General features: G+C 43.8%; 1 protein-coding gene across 1 annotated transcript in view; it reads left to right on the top strand.

Annotated features, from left to right (window-relative positions):
• Positions 1-15556, top strand: part of LOC138503200 (uromodulin-like) — a 213831-nt gene that overhangs the window by 67172 nt on the left and 131103 nt on the right. Inside the window, exon 4 of the mRNA XM_069622758.1 lies at positions 14297-14457. Coding sequence (XP_069478859.1) covers positions 14297-14457 — 161 coding nt within the window. The remainder of the gene's footprint in view (positions 1-14296; positions 14458-15556) is intronic.

Raw genomic sequence — 15556 nt, 5'->3', positions numbered from 1 at the left:
GCTGAGGTCTCGAGTTGTTAGAAATCGTATCTGGGAGGCTAAAGATCAGCTTGTAGCTATGGGGTTTTTACTCCTGTCAGGCCCGTCAAGTTCCTACACTGAACAAGCGCAGATAGGTCAGCTGCCTTAAACCGCTGTAAAAGAATCTGGTAAAAAAATAGAAGTGAAGACCTCCAAATACTGCTGTAATTGTGATCCCAGAAGTTAACTAGCGTGCAAAATTGATAAAAAATGCTTAATATCCCTTGTATCTTGGAATACTCTGGGTTTTCATCATTTACTTAATAATAAGACAGATACACTGAATAACTTTGACTTGATATTATTACAAGAAACCTGGCTGACTAGTGAACCTTCATGGGACAATCATGCGTTGCATTTCTCCCCAGCTCTGAAGGGAGAATAAGGTCAACCCAGGTCTGGTCTTTTGACTGCCTCTAAATTGAGTTCCAAAGTAAATATTATTTTTACACAGGTTCCTAATCCATATATCCAACTCTCTGTTATTTCAATTCATACAATTTTGTATGCAGTGGTTAACTTATATTGGAATGGCAAAGGCATTGACGGACAGAGATTTCTAGTTGACGTGTCTACTTTGTTGGATTATATTGTACTTGTTCCCGAAATTCATCATACGATTGTGGCTGGTGATTTAAACATTCATTGGCTGTTGCAAAATAATAATCTGGACAAATCAAGACGCACAATGTGGGAACAACTTATGTCTTCTACAGGTTTCTGTATGCTGAATGGGAGTAATCATGATAATAGCGATTTGAAACACACTTGGCAACAGGGGTCATCTAAAGCCACCATTGATTATATATATGTCGATGACAAACTGTTTTCCAGAATTAAATCCTTTAAGATCACCTTCCGTCCAGGTAGTGACCACCGAATGCTCATTCTCGAATGGTTAGCTCTGGTGGCTCCATTAAATCCGTGCCAGCGAGTTTTAAAAGGTACTATGGTTGTTAATAACCGCCTAAATCGCATAAATTGGACTGAAACAAAACTGCATGAATTTGATAAATCCTTGCATGTTGCGTTCTCCACTCTCGAAAAAATTATTTGGCGATGGGTATTCCTTATTACGATCTCATGCAATGTTTTGTTCAAAGAAGTACAAGTAAATGTCGATTTGTGCGAACGAACCATATGTTTAATGAGAAGGCAAAAAATAGAAAAATTACTTTTCGTTTACAAAAACGTGAAGCTATGAAGCTTCCTTTGACCAGTAGAACAGAATATAGAAATTAGCGGTGCTGGCATCGCACTAAATTGCTTCAACAGGACGGTGAGTCCATGCTAAAGGCCACGCGTGATCACAACACGGCCCAAATTTTGATGGTCCTGAATAATTCTTTAACTCTTCCTCAGACTACGACTCAAATACACAGTGTTTTGGAAGCTGACTGGATTAGCCACTACTCTAAAATCTAGGCTCTCCCATTAGATGTAGGGGTACACTCGGAAGTTGGCACGGACACCCGCTTTCATATTAATATCTCGAAAACCGACATACTCTACTTTATTAATAAAATAAGTCACTCCAGGGCACCTGGCCCAGATGGCCTTTCTAATAAACTCTTTAAACAGCATCCTTAAATATGGTTATCAATTCTCTATCAAATTTTTGAACAAATCAACATTACTCAAAATATTCCCTCATCATGGACTGACTCTTTAATAGTACCTAGCCATAAGAATGGCGATCGGTGTCTTCCTGCAAATTACAGACCCATTGCCTTATTGGATGCCCCTGGAAAACTTTACAGCCGTATTATACTCCAAGAACTAAATTTGTGGTCCATCCGAGAGTGTAAAAGAGACCCGTTTCAGTCCGGTTTCGTGGTGGGGTTGGGGACGTCTATAAATGTAATCACTTTAAACATGTTAAAGTCCAAATACCTTGACATCAGTCAACCGCTTTCCATGGCTTTTGTAGACTTTCGTATGGCGTTTGATTCTGTTGACCGGGCTTTATTATTTCACAAATTACAAAAATATGGTTGCCCTTCCTCGCTTTTAACTGTGATCAAAAAACTTCATACTAACACGAGCATCCAAGTTAGAGTTTCACTTGACGGCCTATTATCAGCTGATATTAAGACCTTAAGAGGATTAAAACAAGGGTGTAAATTAGCATCAACCTTATTTAATCTGTTCCTATTAGATATAGGTGTATCCTTAGAAGATGCCGTGTCAGATACTCCGAAATTAGGTTCACAAAAGATCATATGGCTTTTGTATGCCGATGATCTGGTGTTATTGTCACAGAAAACGAAAGGTCTGCAAGAATTGCTGAATAAATTAGTTGATTATGTCACCAAGAATAACTTGACCATCAACGTGGATAAAACTCAAATAGTGATGTGTCAAAGAAAGTTGAATTCTAAAATGGCAAACTATCAGTGGCTCCTGCATGCCAAGCCACTAAAGGTGGTGTCCCATTACAAGTACTTGGGTCTCCCGTTAATGGGGTCGGGGAAAAATCAGATCTTTGACGATACTTTAAAAGCCAAAACAATGACATTGATATCTCAAGCAAAGATCATATTGTATAAGTATGGAAAATTTACTTCAGCACATATTGTGACTTTCTTTACGCAGAAGGTTGTTCATATTCTTTCTTATGGTACGGAAACCCTACTGCCAAGACCAAGACAATTTTGGGACTGTATGGAAGGAAGGATTTGGAGGGCAGTTTTCTGTCTTCCTATTTGTACTCCTATGTGGTTCTTAAGGGTTGCCAGTCAAAGGATCGACAGTGAAAGGGTTGACAGGTCAAAGGATCGACACCAAAGGGTCGGCAGGACAAAGGATCACATTTTTTATTTTTTTTTTCCACATATTTTTATTTTTTTTGGGGGGTCCCCCCAACCCTCTTTTTTTGCTAAAAACCACTTTTTTTCCAAAACGAAAACCTAAAAAAATATAAATAATTTAAAAAAAAATGTGATCCTTTGTCCTGTCGACCCTTTGGTGTCGATCCTTTGTCCTGTCGACCCTTTTGATTCGATCCTTTGACTAGGCACCGTTCTTAAGATATGAACTAGGTTTGATTATTATGTTTGGGCAAGTACTTTGGAAGATGTGCAATCTATATCGTAAGCTTCTATTAGGAGTACAGTCAACTAATATTTTAGGCGCAGTTGCGACTTATATTTGTTCATTGAAAGATGAGTTCCCAAAAAAATGGGTCACAACTGTTCAAAATGCCCTTGTTGATGCTGGTATATCGATTGACTTGCTCCTCACCAATCCTGATAAAGCCAAAACACAACCGTACCGTCATGATTGGATTGTAACACAACAGATTTGTGCAGGTTATGCAGATTTTGATTTGAATCTGTTTCCCCACACGAAATTCAGACAAATGGAATACTACCTGCTAAAATGTCCTTCTGCTGCTGTTCGTTCTGAAATGCTGATATTACGTCTAAACTTGTGCCCAACAAATCAAGTTCTTGCTAGGCGAGGTATAATCCTTAAAAACCAAGCATTCTGTCGATTTTGTAAACATTTAAGGCAGTTAGAGACTTTATCTCATTTAATAGTTGAATGCCCGGCCCTCACTGGCTTACGCGAACAGTACTTTCGAAATCTAATGCAATTTTCATCTATGCGCTCGTCTTATGAAATTTGGAGCGCCTTAATTACGAACAATAGAACTGTTATACATATTGCGTTAACTCAATTCATAAAAACAATTGTACCTTATGTCCGCTGTGTGGAGGGAAAATGAGAACCTTCAACCATATAAGTGCTTTGTATTAGATTCTGTCTAATGTAATAATAATTTGAAATTGTTTTACTAAAATTGTGTGTTTGTGTAAATGAAGTCTTAATTTATGTCATATGCTGTAACAGTCATTCTGTTTTGGTTGACATTTTAGAATGATTTATTTTACTATGTTGTCTCTGTTTGTATTATGTCATAACCAAAAATGTAATTTTGAAAGGTTGAATTCTCCAGCCTAATCAAATATTTTGTTTAAAAATATGTCTTCTCCTGGGCTATACAGTGTTCACGTCCTTTCTATCAGGTCTGCACTTTGTGGCTTTGTCACAAGGGTCATGCCACATTTGGAGTAATCCCTATTCGCTCCATTCCTGATTATGCTGGCAGACAAAATGTACAAAAACCTGCAAGTAATACGTATGCAATATAACTTGGCGAAAAATGGGTTGTGTTACACAATCAGCAAAACTGGAGCTAAGTGCATTTGCTCACTCGTTAGCACCAGTGCAAATGTGACATAACCTGGTCCCTGAAGTTCCAGGATTTCCCTTCATGCACACGATCATACACGGATCCAGCTTTGGGATTCCGCCATCACAGAGGTCTATTGTACTCTAGATACGCTGGCAGTATTCGAACAAGGTCGCTGGTACCACTGAATTGACATGGACATTCCGGTACATGCGCATACAAACAACAATTATTGTTTACACCCAGTGCTAGCTGCTGCTCTAACTACGCTCATTTTCACCTATTGCCACCATGGATACTTCACCCTTTACTGCCCCATGTGGGCGTTGCGGCCCTCTGCACCTGCAGACACGTTTACAGCTAGGCGTAAAGCGAATACGCTATGTTCTCCTTCTTAGCTGTTCAGACAGCGTTTCTTGTTATCAAACGAGGTTCATGGTCTCAACATGCAGCCTGCCAGGAATCAGTACAGCGGGGGAGCGCAACCTCACCACAACACTATGCAAGTGATTCCATTAGTGGCCTCACCACTGAGGCAAGAATGTATGGCTTGCAGTTTCCATCCACTTAAGTGAAGCTGGACCGCATCTTCCTTCTCGCAGGGCTCTGGACCAGTTCCAGTCCTCAGCAACTGATGAGGGTTATTGGAGGTGCACTTAACTCCTCCTCTCTTAAGCCGATTCAATATTTTGAGCGGTACCCCATCTAGTCTCATTGCTGCGTCCACCTTGAGGTCTGAATTGTCTCCCAGGGCTCATCTTTTTGATAACCCCCATTCCTCCTTCACTAACTCCTTTTTGACCCCCCCCCCTTTTATATTATCTTCAAGTACAGTGCAAAACTATTAAACACTTCACCTTTTACTCAGGTTTTTCTTATACAATGCTTCCTTCTCAATCCCACCAGTTGCACTTTTCCTTGTTAATGCACTAGTGAAAAAATGTGTTTCCTTGCTTGCCATTTTTCATCTCAATTTTTGCATTGTTTTCTAAGATGTCTTCCTGCTTTTCTCTGTCTTTCCACAAATGGTGCTTATTTTTTTACCTGCCGAGAATTTCATATTACCTTTGAAATGCTGAGTTCCTTTCGCCCCAACCATTAATCTGCATATGGAAGAATCAGGTCAATACCACAGAACAGAAACAAAATGGCGGCTGCACAGGCACAGAGGGCCGGGCTCACAGAAACATCTCTATGTACTAGTATCCCTAGCATAATTGCCAGACTGACAATTAGGCAAGACAAATACACAGTTAACACGCATTGGCAATGCCAATAGTTTTGGCATTTACTGCTGTATTTTGGATTTATAAGCACCAGGGTGCAAGGAGGACAGTGCAAAGTTTCAAAGGAGGATGCAGGTGTGCAAGAGATTGAGAAGGAAGGAGAACAGGGAGGAGAGCTCTCATCATTGCTCGATGAGTGTTGTTGTGCTGGAGTTTAACAAAGGTAGCGGGCGCCCCTCTCTCGCAAGAACAGACATGATAACCTGTTCAGTGGTTATTAACCACTTGAGAGTTCGCAGCCACTGCTTTTACCCACTGTGCCTTTCACAGATGGGAAATATCCATTTGCATATCAGTCTTTGTCCTGCCCAGGGGCAGTCCAGCACCGAAATACAATGGCAATTCCAATCTGAACGAGAGTACCACCAGCAACCCCATACACGTGTTTCACCCTTGTTGGGGATCATCAGTGAGGTGAAGCTGATGCCTCTCTAAGCACAGTGAGAGGGAGACCACGTCTGGTTGCCCCCAGGAGACCTAGGGTTATCAATCCCAGGTTCCTTAAAAAATAGTTTAACAAAGGTAGCGGGCGCCCCTCTCTCGCAAGAACAGACATGATAACCTGTTCATTGGTTATTAACCACTTGAGAGTTCGCAGCCACTGCTTTTACCCACTGTGCCTTTCACAGATGGGAAATATCCATTTGCATATCAGTCTTTGTCCTGCCCAGGGGCAGTCCAGCACCGAAATACAATGGCAATTCCAATCTGAACGAGAGTACCACCAGCAACCCCATACACGTGTTTCACCCTTGTTGGGGATCATCAGTGAGGTGAAGCTGATGCCTCTCTAAGCACAGTGAGAGGGAGACCACGTCTGGTTGCCCCCAGGAGACCTAGGGTTATCAATCCCAGGTTCCTTAAAAAATAGTTTAACAAAGGTAGCGGGCGCCCCTCTCTCGCAAGAACAGACATGATAACCTGTTCAGTGGTTATTAACCACTTGAGAGTTCGCAGCCACTGCTTTTACCCACTGTGCCTTTCACAGATGGGAAATATCCATTTGCATATCAGTCTTTGTCCTGCCCAGGGGCAGTCCAGCACCGAAATACAATGGCAATTCCAATCTGAACGAGAGTACCACCAGCAACCCCATACACGTGTTTCACCCTTGTTGGGGATCATCAGTGAGGTGAAGGTGATGCCTCTCTAAGCACAGTGAGAGGGAGACCACGTCTGGTTGCCCCCAGGAGACCTAGGGTTATCAATCCCAGGTTCCTTAAAAAATAGTTTAACAAAGGTAGCGGGCGCCCCTCCTTCGCAAGAACAGACATGATAACCTGTTCAGTGGTTATTAACCACTTGAGAGTTCGCAGCCACTGCTTTTACCCACTGTGCCTTTCACAGATGGGAAATATCCATTTGCATATCAGTCTTTGTCCTGCCCAGGGGCAGTCCAGCACCGAAATACAATGGCAATTCCAATCTGAACGAGAGTACCACCAGCAACCCCATACACGTGTTTCACCCTTGTTGGGGATCATCAGTGAGGTGAAGCTGATGCCTCTCTAAGCACAGTGAGAGGGAGACCACGTCTGGTTGCCCCCAGGAGACCTAGGGTTATCAATCCCAGGTTCCTTAAAAAATAGTTTAACAAAGGTAGCGGGCGCCCCTCTCTCGCAAGAACAGACATGATAACCTGTTCAGTGGTTATTAACCACTTGAGAGTTCGCAGCCACTGCTTTTACCCACTGCGCCTTTCACAGATGGGAAATATCCATTTGCATATCAGTCTTTGTCCTGCCCAGGGGCAGTCCAGCACCGAAATACAATGGCAATTCCAATCTGAACGAGAGTACCACCAGCAACCCCATACACGTGTTTCACCCTTGTTGGGGATCATCAGTGAGGTGAAGCTGATGCCTCTCTAAGCACAGTGAGAGGGAGACCACGTCTGGTTGCCCCCAGGAGACCTAGGGTTATCAATCCCAGGTTCCTTAAAAAATAGTTTAACAAAGGTAGCGGGCGCCCCTCTTTCGCAAGAACAGACATGATAACCTGTTCAGTGGTTATTAACCACTTGAGAGTTCGCAGCCACTGCTTTTACCCACTGTGCCTTTCACAGATGGGAAATATACATTTGCATATCAGTCTTTGTCCTGCCCAGGGGCAGTCCAGCACCGAAATACAATGGCAATTCCAATCTGAACGAGAGTACCACCAGCAACCCCATACACGTGTTTCACCCTTGTTGGGGATCATCAGTGAGGTGAAGCTGATGCCTCTCTAAGCACAGTGAGAGGGAGACCACGTCTGGTTGCCCCCAGGAGACCTAGGGTTATCAATCCCAGGTTCCTTAAAAAATAGTTTAACAAAGGTAGCGGGCGCCCCTCTCTCGCAAGAACAGACATGATAACCTGTTCAGTGGTTATTAACCACTTGAGAGTTCGCAGCCACTGCTTTTACCCACTGTGCCTTTCACAGATGGGAAATATCCATTTGCATATCAGTCTTTGTCCTGCCCAGGGGCAGTCCAGCACCGAAATACAATGGCAATTCCAATCTGAACGAGAGTACCACCAGCAACCCCATACACGTGTTTCACCCTTGTTGGTGATCATCAGTGAGGTGAAGCTGATGCCTCTCTAAGCACAGTGAGAGGGAGACCACGTCTGGTTGCCCCCAGGAGACCTAGGGTTATCAATCCCAGGTTCCTTAAAAAATAGTTTAACAAAGGTAGCGGGCGCCCCTCTCTCGCAAGAACAGACATGATAACCTGTTCAGTGGTTATTAACCACTTGAGAGTTCGCAGCCACTGCTTTTACCCACTGTGCCTTTCACAGATGGGAAATATCCATTTGCATATCAGTCTTTGTCCTGCCCAGGGGCAGTCCAGCACCGAAATACAATGGCAATTCCAATCTGAACGAGAGTACCACCAGCAACCCCATACACGTGTTTCACCCTTGTTGGGGATCATCAGTGAGGTGAAGCTGATGCCTCTCTAAGCACAGTGAGAGGGAGACCACGTCTGGTTGCCCCCAGGAGACCTAGGGTTATCAATCCCAGGTTCCTTAAAAAATAGTTTAACAAAGGTAGCGGGCGCCCCTCTCTCGCAAGAACAGACATGATAACCTGTTCAGTGGTTATTAACCACTTGAGAGTTCGCAGCCACTGCTTTTACCCACTGTGCCTTTCACAGATGGGAAATATTCATTTGCATATCAGTCTTTGTCCTGCCCAGGGGCAGTCCAGCACCGAAATACAATGGCAATTCCAATCTGAACGAGAGTACCACCAGCAACCCCATACACGTGTTTCACCCTTGTTGGGGATCATCAGTGAGGTGAAGGTGATGCCTCTCTAAGCACAGTGAGAGGGAGACCACGTCTGGTTGCCCCCAGGAGACCTAGGGTTATCAATCCCAGGTTCCTTAAAAAATAGTTTAACAAAGGTAGCGGGCGCCCCTCTCTCGCAAGAACAGACATGATAACCTGTTCAGTGGTTATTAACCACTTGAGAGTTCGCAGCCACTGCTTTTACCCACTGTGCCTTTCACAGATGGGAAATATCCATTTGCATATCAGTCTTTGTCCTGCCCAGGGGCAGTCCAGCACCGAAATACAATGGCAATTCCAATCTGAACGAGAGTACCACCAGCAACCCCATACACGTGTTTCACCCTTGTTGGGGATCATCAGTGAGGTGAAGCTGATGCCTCTCTAAGCACAGTGAGAGGGAGACCACGTCTGGTTGCCCCCAGGAGACCTAGGGTTATCAATCCCAGGTTCCTTAAAAAATAGTTTAACAAAGGTAGCGGGCGCCCCTCTCTCGCAAGAACAGACATGATAACCTGTTCAGTGGTTATTAACCACTTGAGAGTTCGCAGCCACTGCTTTTACCCACTGTGCCTTTCACAGATGGGAAATATCCATTTGCATATCAGTCTTTGTCCTGCCCAGGGGCAGTCCAGCACCGAAATACAATGGCAATTCCAATCTGAACGAGAGTACCACCAGCAACCCCATACACGTGTTTCACCCTTGTTGGGGATCATCAGTAAGGTGAAGCTGATGCCTCTCTAAGCACAGTGAGAGGGAGACCACGTCTGGTTGCCCCCAGGAGACCTAGGGTTATCAATCCCAGGTTCCTTAAAAAATAGTTTAACAAAGGTAGCGGGCGCCCCTCTCTCGCAAGAACAGACATGATAACCTGTTCAGTGGTTATTAACCACTTGAGAGTTCGCAGCCACTGCTTTTACCCACTGTGCCTTTCACAGATGGGAAATATCCATTTGCATATCAGTCTTTGTCCTGCCCAGGGGCAGTCCAGCACCGAAATACAATGGCAATTCCAATCTGAACGAGAGTACCACCAGCAACCCCATACACGTGTTTCACCCTTGTTGGGGATCATCAGTGAGGTGAAGCTGATGCCTCTCTAAGCACAGTGAGAGGGAGACCACGTCTGGTTGCCCCCAGGAGACCTAGGGTTATCAATCCCAGGTTCCTTAAAAAATAGTTTAACAAAGGTAGCGGGCGCCCCTCTCTCGCAAGAACAGACATGATAACCTGTTCAGTGGTTATTAACCACTTGAGAGTTCGCAGCCACTGCTTTTACCCACTGTGCCTTTCACAGATGGGAAATATCCCTGGGGGCAACCAGACGTGGACTCCCTGCTCACTGTGCTTAGAGAGGCTCAGCTTCACCTCACTGATGATGCCCAACAAGGCTGAAACACGTGTATGGGGTTGCTGATGGTACTCTTGTTCAGAGAGGAATTGCCATAGCATTTCGGTGCTGGACTGCCCTTGTGGGCGCGACAAAGACTGATATGCAAATGGCTATTTCCCATCTGTGAAGGTACAGTGAGCAAAAAGCAATGGCTGCGAACTCTCAATGTGGTTAATAACCACTGAACAGGTTATCATGCCTTGTTCTTTCGAGAGAGGGGCGCCTGCTACCTTTTTTGTATTTTTGAAAGGAACTTGGGGTTGGTCACCCTAGGTTACCTGGGGGCAACCAGACGTGGACTCCCTGCTCACTGTGCTTAGAGAGGCTCAGCTTCACCTCACTGATGATCCCCAACAAGGCTGAAACACGTGTATGGGGTTGCTGATGGTACTCTTGTTCAGAGAGGAATTGCCATAGCATTTCGGTGCTGGACTGCCCTTGTGGGCGGGACAAAGACTGATATGCAAATGGATATTTCCCATCTGTGAAGGTACAGTGAGCAAAAAGCAATGGCTGTGAACTCTCAATGTGGTTAATAACCACTGAACAGGTTATCATGCCTTGTTCTTTCGAGAGAGGGGCGCCTGCTACCTTTTTTGTATTGTTGTGCTGGAGGATAGTCTTTTGGCAGCCGTCTGTGGGGGATTTTTTTAAAGCTCTTATTTTAATGACAATAGTTTCGGCTTAAAGGTAGCGCTTTTAGTGGCACTTAATAGCCAACACTAAAAATGTTTAGGGATGTTAGCCCTCCGGAATCCCTTACATTATTTTGTCCTCGTGGAGACAGCTGAGGAGCGTGTGTCTGGCCGGCAGCACCAACGATTTACAGTCCAGTAGTGTTATCCTCTCCGTCTGCAAGCCCCACAGAAACCTCCCTCTGCGCAGTATCTTTTTAACGTAAACCATTTGAAGGCTCCCATGTTTCACTCATTGTTTGACGAAGGCAACTTTGAAAATCCTTCAGACATTTTAACATAGTTTACAAATATTTAACTCATGAAGTGTACTCCATTCCAGAAATGTTTCTGAAATAAATTGCCGCTCGTTATTTTTCTTTTAAGAATATTGCTGTGGAAAGCCTGATCTGAGCGCTGCCAAAGAGTGCACCGCCCTACTTGTTGTAAAGCTGTGTTTTGGGGGTTTCTTGAATGCAAATTTGTCTCCGTCCTACGGGGCTAAAAGCCCTGCTTGTCAAAAATATTAACAAGATGGTCTAAAACTTCAGAGATGCAAGGGCAAATTCTGGCTAAGACACCCCGTGCACATAGTTGGTAACTGAAATTGGGCAGTTTGACTAGAAATTGGCCTTTTTATTTACATTGCCTGAACAAAGGGTTGCTGAGTTCACACAATTATTCGTGGTGATTCACTGGGGCTTCCTGCTCCCCTGCCGTTGCGCATTTGGCGCTGTTCAGACCCCTCTCAACACCTTTGATCCAGGAGTAAAGGAGGCTGAGGAGGGACGAGGGGCTGCCCGCCTCCTTACCAATGCTGCCGACGATCCTGGTGCGGGAGGGGTGCGGACCGCACGGACCTCTGAGCACATCAGTGTGCCTACAGCACCGGCTTGTGAAGGGCAATGCAAGGATATTATCCCGAAAATGGGCGCTCTGTGTTGCTCACCCCAACCAGCACAGACCCACAAGGCAACTGGTGGCCCGCAAGCTCCCTGACCTGCAAACGCTATACCACAGACATGAAAGTCTCTGCCACCAACAAACACAAGATGTTTGCAGCCTGAGCACCCTACGGACTCTGTGTGTGTCTGCTCAGCCGTGACCCGGGGAAACTGGCATTGGTGGAATGTTCTGTCCGAGCGACCCTACCCTTGGTTCAGAAGAAAGACATAGCACCCAGCACATGCCACTTGAGCCCACGCACCGAAAGGCACACTCTGCAAAATCAAAATAACCAGTGCTATGGCGCACCAATGATGCATAGCCGAGAAGCAATAGTAATACACTTTAAAACCAAGCCACTTCAACGGCCTTACCATTTAGCACAAAACAAGTACCAGAAATACAGCATCATAACTGTTACAACCCATCGTGGTCGTGAAGAGACGGACCAGGCCCCCCGCCGGTCCATGGGGTGAAGTAGGCCAGGCCTTACCCACAGCGACAGGAAGCCCTTCTTCACCTCCTACTACTAACTCATTCTCGCTTGAAATATAGAAACAAAATGACTTCTTTCTAGAAACAAGCACACACTGCACATCCAATCACATCACTAACTGCGCAGCCAATCAGGTGCTCCTTACATCAAAAACACTAGACAAATCTCCCAAAAGTCACTATATTTATTATTATTATTATTATTATTATTATTATTATTATTATTATTATTATATATACATTTCTGGAGCCATTTTAAACCAAACTGTAACTATTACACTTCCTTGTTTATTTTTAATAAAAATACTGTGAGATGTGTAACATAACTTGAAAGCTGCAATACATATATTTTAAAGCATCAATCAAGTCAAATAACTTTTAAATACATTAACAGGTGGCGGCCGCCATTTTGAAACTAAAAAATGGCTGCCAAATTCCCCATAAAGTACAAATTCAGCCAAAGACTGTAAAAAGAGGTGTGGTTGGATGGAAAATGAGTGAAAATTGGAGGAAAATCCTATAGATGTCACTTGGTGTTAAATGGGTGGGACACAAAGCTAAACTACATAAATCCATCATCATATGTCACCTGCATTGAAAAGCATTACAGACCTACATTCAAAGCCCTTATTTCAAGTTCTTATGTTAAAGCTCTTATTTTAATGACAAGAGTTTTGGCTTTATAGGTAGCGCTTTCAGCGCCACCTAACAGTCAAAACTAAAAATCACCCATTTTGCATTGAACTTGTAAGGTCTGGAAATGAAGACATTCTCAATAAACAATTAAACAAAGCCTATCAATTTTCTTCTTTTGTTATAAAAAATACATTCATTTGCAATCTATATATTTGTCTAAAAAAATGCTGCTCCCCTAAACTGTTTTTGTTTGATTTGTTTTGATTTATTTTACATTTGTTGACAAATCTTAAAGTTGGGTTATCCTTACTTTCTTAATTCTTAGTTTTATTTTGAGTAAACATTACTTTTATTTCTGTATAGTCATTATTTGTTATTTATCCTGTGTACTAGCAGAGGTAGGTCTCCCAGAATACAGTCACACTGACCAAACCCACAGAAACAAGATTCCCTATGAAGTACCATACTGCAGCAACAGATCTGGCTTCATACTATCACAGAGGTTGGACCCCTTTCCATCAACCATCAGAAGCACTGTCACACAGACCAAACCCACAGAAACACACTCTCCGCATTAGTGTCACAGGGTATAAGAGGTCTCCTGCAACACTGTCACAGGACCCCAAAGGAACAGGTGTCCTACCTCAAGCATTGTTATAGGGGGATCACTTACAGGTGTCTGTAAGCACTATCACAAAGGCGCACTCCATTGGGACAGTGCTCTCACAACACCATCATAGAGGTCTTAATGTCAATGGTGGTGGACACTTGGGGGTTATGAGCACTGAATAAAGGCAAGCATACTCAACAAAATTTGAACCGTGGAGTATAAGAAGTATTTGATTTCTTGATGTTGGAAGTGACATTTTCTCTTAATGGGGCATGTTTTGCTCAGTTGGTGGTTGTCCAATTCATGACTCAACTTTTTTGTTTTGCTTAATCACCCAGAGTGGGACGGGTATGCCCAGACGTGGGTCCCCTGCCTGCTGGCCTAGAGACCCAAGTTATTCCTCAATGATGAGGCACAACAAGGCCAAAACATGTCTGGGGATGTGTGCGGTCTCGTGCAGAAGGGATGTGACCAAGCACTTCATGCTGGACTGCCCAGTTTGGGGTGGGACCGAGCCTGATTTTCATATGGTCTTTCCCCCTTTGTAATGTCTTGGCAGACAAATATCTCTGGTCTGAAGGGTTGCCCAGAGCAATGACAGAGGTTAAGATTATTTCTAAATCTTCCAGCCATCACCTCCTTTTTTTCCCTGTCCAGGGTAGTCATAGTTAGGACCTGTAGCAGTTTCTGCCCTTTCCGTATTGGCTCACAGAAAGACTTGTTTGTCACTATCCTCAAATTGTACTTTTTATTCCAGGTCAACGCCACTCATGTGACATACTCGAATATGGTGCATATTCCTCCCTACAAAACAGCAAGTGGTCTTACATTGGGCCGACAGGTGGACTTCGCCTTCGCTTGCACTTACAAGCTGACCATGCAGACCAGCCTGGCAACAGTCCTGCGTCCCATTGCTAAGTAAGATGTTGTGCAATCATTAGACTGGGCGGTCATCTCTGGGAGGCAGGTGATTTTTTTGAAGTGAGGGCGATCAGATCCCCTTCCATCCTACCCTGTGATGATATTCATTTGATGATCTACATGTTGGCTTAATTTCCCTTGGTGCTAGCTTCTGAACAGTAGGGTGACCAGATTTTCAAAATAAAAAACTGGGACTGGCCACCAAAATAAAAGTGAGATTATATTTGACTGTGACTGCCAGAACCACACTTCAGCATTGGGAGAATGCGCGGGGGTACCAGAAATTCTCCAGGATATAAACAGTTTGATTTTAGCTGTGATGCCAAGTCTGATTAATGCATATGGGTGTTATTGAGCACAACCAGAGACTATACGGCTTTCGGTGTTACTGTAAAATCGCTAAACTATTATGACATTGATTTTGTTAATACAGCTTTAATGTAAACACGTTCAGACATAAATTCTAAAATACACAGATTCACACATGCAAATTTGTATATATTCACTGAATAGCCTTAGTTAAGGTCCAGTTAAGTTGCACAGATTTAACGCAACAAAACCCTTGAAATTCAGCGGATGTTGGAAGTAATGACCAGGTTAACTCAGCGTTCTCCCATTGATGTCCCCCATAATGCCATTTACCCCATGCCTTTTTGTATGTCATTGTGAATCCCTTCTCTTATAATATTTATGTGCTCATGGGCTTTGCAAAGGGAGCTCACCCAGTTAAGCTGGTCATGACTTCTCACATCTGCTGAATTTAAAGGGTTTTGTAGCATTAAATCTGTGCAATTTAATTGCATCTTAACTAAGGTTTATTCAGTGAACTGTGTTCTCTAGTTTGCCATTCTATGTTCCTTACCTCGCCATTGTGTTGAACTGTCACAACTTAAACACTTGCAAACACTGCCAAACACTGCCAAACCCATACCATTTTGCAAGACAGCCCTTTCAAACCTAGGTAAAATCTCATAATACAAGCACTGCTGAACTGACACTGGCAGCAGTAGGATACTCAGCACTGCATCAAACCGTACTTCCTCCCACAGCACCCCCGCACCTTATAGCACAGAGCAGATGTAAGACAGACACCATC

Source organism: Ambystoma mexicanum, chromosome 11, assembly GCF_040938575.1.
Source record: "Ambystoma mexicanum isolate Mex_15411 chromosome 11, UKY_AmexF1_1, whole genome shotgun sequence".
In the NCBI taxonomy this organism is placed as follows: Eukaryota; Metazoa; Chordata; class Amphibia; order Caudata; family Ambystomatidae; genus Ambystoma; species Ambystoma mexicanum.
This window is presented reverse-complemented; position numbering and strand designations above follow the sequence as displayed.